General features: G+C 27.7%; 1 protein-coding gene across 2 annotated transcripts in view; it reads right to left on the bottom strand.

Annotated features, from left to right (window-relative positions):
- LOC107647938 (beta-amyrin 11-oxidase) overlaps positions 2004-3557 on the bottom strand; it is a 7820-nt gene continuing 6266 nt past the window's right edge. For both annotated transcript variants that reach the window (XM_021103818.1, XM_016351986.2), the window contains 3 exons: positions 3298-3404; positions 2461-2586; positions 2004-2315 (listed from right to left, as the gene is read on the bottom strand). In XM_021103818.1, the coding sequence (XP_020959477.1) occupies positions 2217-2315; positions 2461-2586; positions 3298-3404 (332 nt within the window). In that variant the 3' untranslated portion in view covers positions 2004-2216. The remainder of the gene's footprint in view (positions 2316-2460; positions 2587-3297; positions 3405-3557) is intronic.

Raw genomic sequence — 3557 nt, 5'->3', positions numbered from 1 at the left:
ATTCTTTTAATTCAGAGGACTGCAAATAGTGTTGCAGATTGTATGGCTAAAGCAGCTGCTTCTGTCGCGGACATTCACTCGAATTGGAACCAACCATGGAGTGAGCTTCAACATCTAATAGATTTAGATATGACCCTAGCCAATTAATTTGGTTTTGTATCTTTTTTTTTTTTTCTTTCTTTTCTATTTAGTCACAAAAAAAAAATCCAACGTGAAAAGGTAAACGGAAAAGCTAGAATTTTTAGCTTTTGGTAAACCTGGGTTGAAAGCAGAAATCACTTCTGCGTTTACAGCATAAAAATATTGCCAAACATAAAGATGAAGCTTTCAAGAAACTCAAACGAGCTTCTCTCTTCTCCAACGCAAATCCAAACACACCCTTAATTGTTAGGGACTAATCGAGTAATTAATTTTAGTTAGGGACTAAAATGTATGTGTGATCCGAAATTCTTTAAAGATCAAAATGGATAAATACTCTATATTTTTATTATATGTTATTTTACTTAATGTTTTAATTATTATAATATAAACGAAATAAACTCTTAATTAATTCATTAACACTGTAAACGAGATAGATAATAAGATACAAAAATATAAATAATGTTTAAATTATCTGTATCGGTAAATAAAATATTTAAAATAGTTATTTTAAAAAAAATCCTCACTTTCTTGGAGAAAATGGCATTTCGTTTAAGTTTTATGGCCATTCAAAAATTAGATAATCCTCCACATGTCATTTCTTGCTTTATTAAAGATCATACTTTGTCACCAAAGTGAAGATGTAATATGTGAAATTTTTACGAGGCACAAAATATATGACAACTTAATTTAACTATTGTGTGATGAATATAAATTTTTATAATTGACTCTATATGGCAAAGTAGAACAAAACTTGTATTGTAGAATACATAATTAAAGAAGGAAGAGAATTCAATAAGGAAATGATACAGACTTGGAGAGAAGGTTGTCCATGAATAAATGAGGGTGCTTGAAATAGTGCCAAGTATTGCCGAGAAGAGGCCAACGTAACCCACCAGGAGGAAGAAGACGGTGCTTGTCTCCTAATTTGAAATCATAATATCTGTTTATATGGTCTAATAAATAAAAGTCAGGTCTAATAATACAAAAAAATTTATCAATAAAGATAGAATCTACGATAAGTTTGATTTTTTTAAAGAGGCCGGATAAAGATATAGAGGTCTAGTTCTACTTAACTTAACAAGTAACTATCTCTTTAAATTTTTTATATTTTTACTTTATCTAAAAAGTAATTATCTATTCTACTATAAATATAATAGAATTCTCAGGTATAACTCACGTTCTCACTACTAAAAATTTGCTTAAAATCTTTGTTAACTTAAATATCGAAGTTTCTTGTAGATATTACTCCTCAACCTCCTCACAAAAAATTCGAACAGACAACACTTTAACACTAAATAAGTCGAACGCTGCTACACAAAAAATAAACCTAAACCTCATATTCAAACCCAAATCAACATTTCAAGTAACTTTTAGAACAATACCATTCATTGAGTCTTCTCCCCAGTGTGTTTAACACAAAGTTGCATGCCAACAATGTGGCACCACTCATCCAATATTATATTAAACCACATAAAAATACTTTATTAATTTGTGCTTCGTTAATAGATTAATGGATTTTTGTCCTTCAATCATCTGATCCAATTAATAAGTGGACAGTTGTAATCCAATTACATTGACCTTTTTAAAAAAAAAAAAAAACTAGTTAGAAGTTTAAAAAGTATCTTAAAACATTTGTTAACAGTACTAAATAATTTTTTATGGCGGCTTCTGTGGTTACCCATTAATTATGGGATATTGTGTTCCCTTTTAAAATGGGTTGCATGAATCACTAATGTTTACTTAATAAGAAAATAAAAATAAAAATAAAAATAAAAAATAAAAGCATAAATCAAATAGATCTTATGCAACAGAGCTACTAAATTGATAAGAGAAGATATAATACTGAACTGCGAATCATGAGATCAATAGAAAATAAGAAAAATTGTCTCTTTATTGCTGCATTCAAGCAGAATAAAGTTAAGTGGGCTTGTTTATTAGATCACTTAGATTATACATAAACATATATAATAACTAATGTCTCAAAGATTACATTATTATTATTGCATGCAAGACTAATAATAACATATATAGAGCACCTAGATAGTTGAACTTGATTTTGCTCATCAAGCACTTGGCTATTCCGTTGAGACCTTTGTGACCTTGGCAAGACAATTATCTTTAGGCACAGGTAATGGGAAGTAAGAGACAGGGCTTTCTGGATTTATCTGCTCAAATACACCACTGCAAGCAGTAGTTATCGCATCAAAGTGGCTAGTGTTACATATGCAATGGAGTAATAAATCAATCATTTTGGAAAGAAAAGAAAAAGATAAAAGATCGAACAAATTAGAAAAGAGAAATATAAGAACGTTTAACTAACTTATAATTACGAACGAAATGGTGCAGAAAGATGAGCATTTCAATTTTGGTGAGATCTCTTCCTGGACACATCCTTGTTCCAACTCCAAAAGGAAAGAAGGCTCCTCCATTTGTATTATTTTTATCCTGCCCACCAAATTTGCATTAGCAATATATATCTTCAACAATTCACCCACAAAAAATATTTAAATAATTTATTTTTATTATTAATTTTATAATCAAAATGTGTCACATATCACTTCTTCATTATAATTGAAATCAAATATTTTTTTCCAAAATTAAAGAGTCAACTCCTCCTCTCTCTTTTCCTTTTTATATCTCTCTTATTCCTTAACTCACTCTGTATTTCTTATATATCATTATCAATGACTAATTATAATTTTGACAATCAAAATGTGTAACATGATATTCTCTAATTACAATTAAAATTAAATTAAATTTAAAATTGAAATATAACTATATTAAATTACTAATTTAACAACTAAATATATCACATGACACTCTCATTATGAAATATTTTCCTCCAAAATTAATAAATTTATTTCTTCCATCCTCTTATTTATCTCCCTCTCTTTCTCTATTTCTCTCTACTCTTTCCACTTTATATATAACTTGTAATTTATATTACTAATTTGACAAATCAAGATGTGTCATGAAATATTTTTTATTATAACTAAAATAAAATCTATTTATAATGTCAAAACAAAATCGACGTCATTTAAAAAGATTTATATTTTCGTAATATTATTACGAAAAAATTTACTAGTAAATAATTATATTTGCATAAAATATAATTTTAAACCAAATATTATTGAAATATATATTAATCGTACTTACATCCCATCTAGAAGGATCAAACTCTTCTGGATTTTTAAAATATTCAGAAGACATATGACACGCTTTTTGCCAAACCACTGCTCTCCATCCTTTTGGTATGATATATCCTGAAAATACATTAATATTGATAAGTTGAAAAAATCACATATATATTATATTATGTAATTTCTCTTTTACTGTCAATATATCCTGTCAATTATGACAATAGCGAAAAGTATAATTACACAAAGAGACAGAAAATTATGATAACTTTTTAGGGA

Source organism: Arachis ipaensis, chromosome B06, assembly GCF_000816755.2.
Source record: "Arachis ipaensis cultivar K30076 chromosome B06, Araip1.1, whole genome shotgun sequence".
Classification (NCBI taxonomy): Eukaryota; Viridiplantae; Streptophyta; class Magnoliopsida; order Fabales; family Fabaceae; genus Arachis; species Arachis ipaensis.
This window is presented reverse-complemented; position numbering and strand designations above follow the sequence as displayed.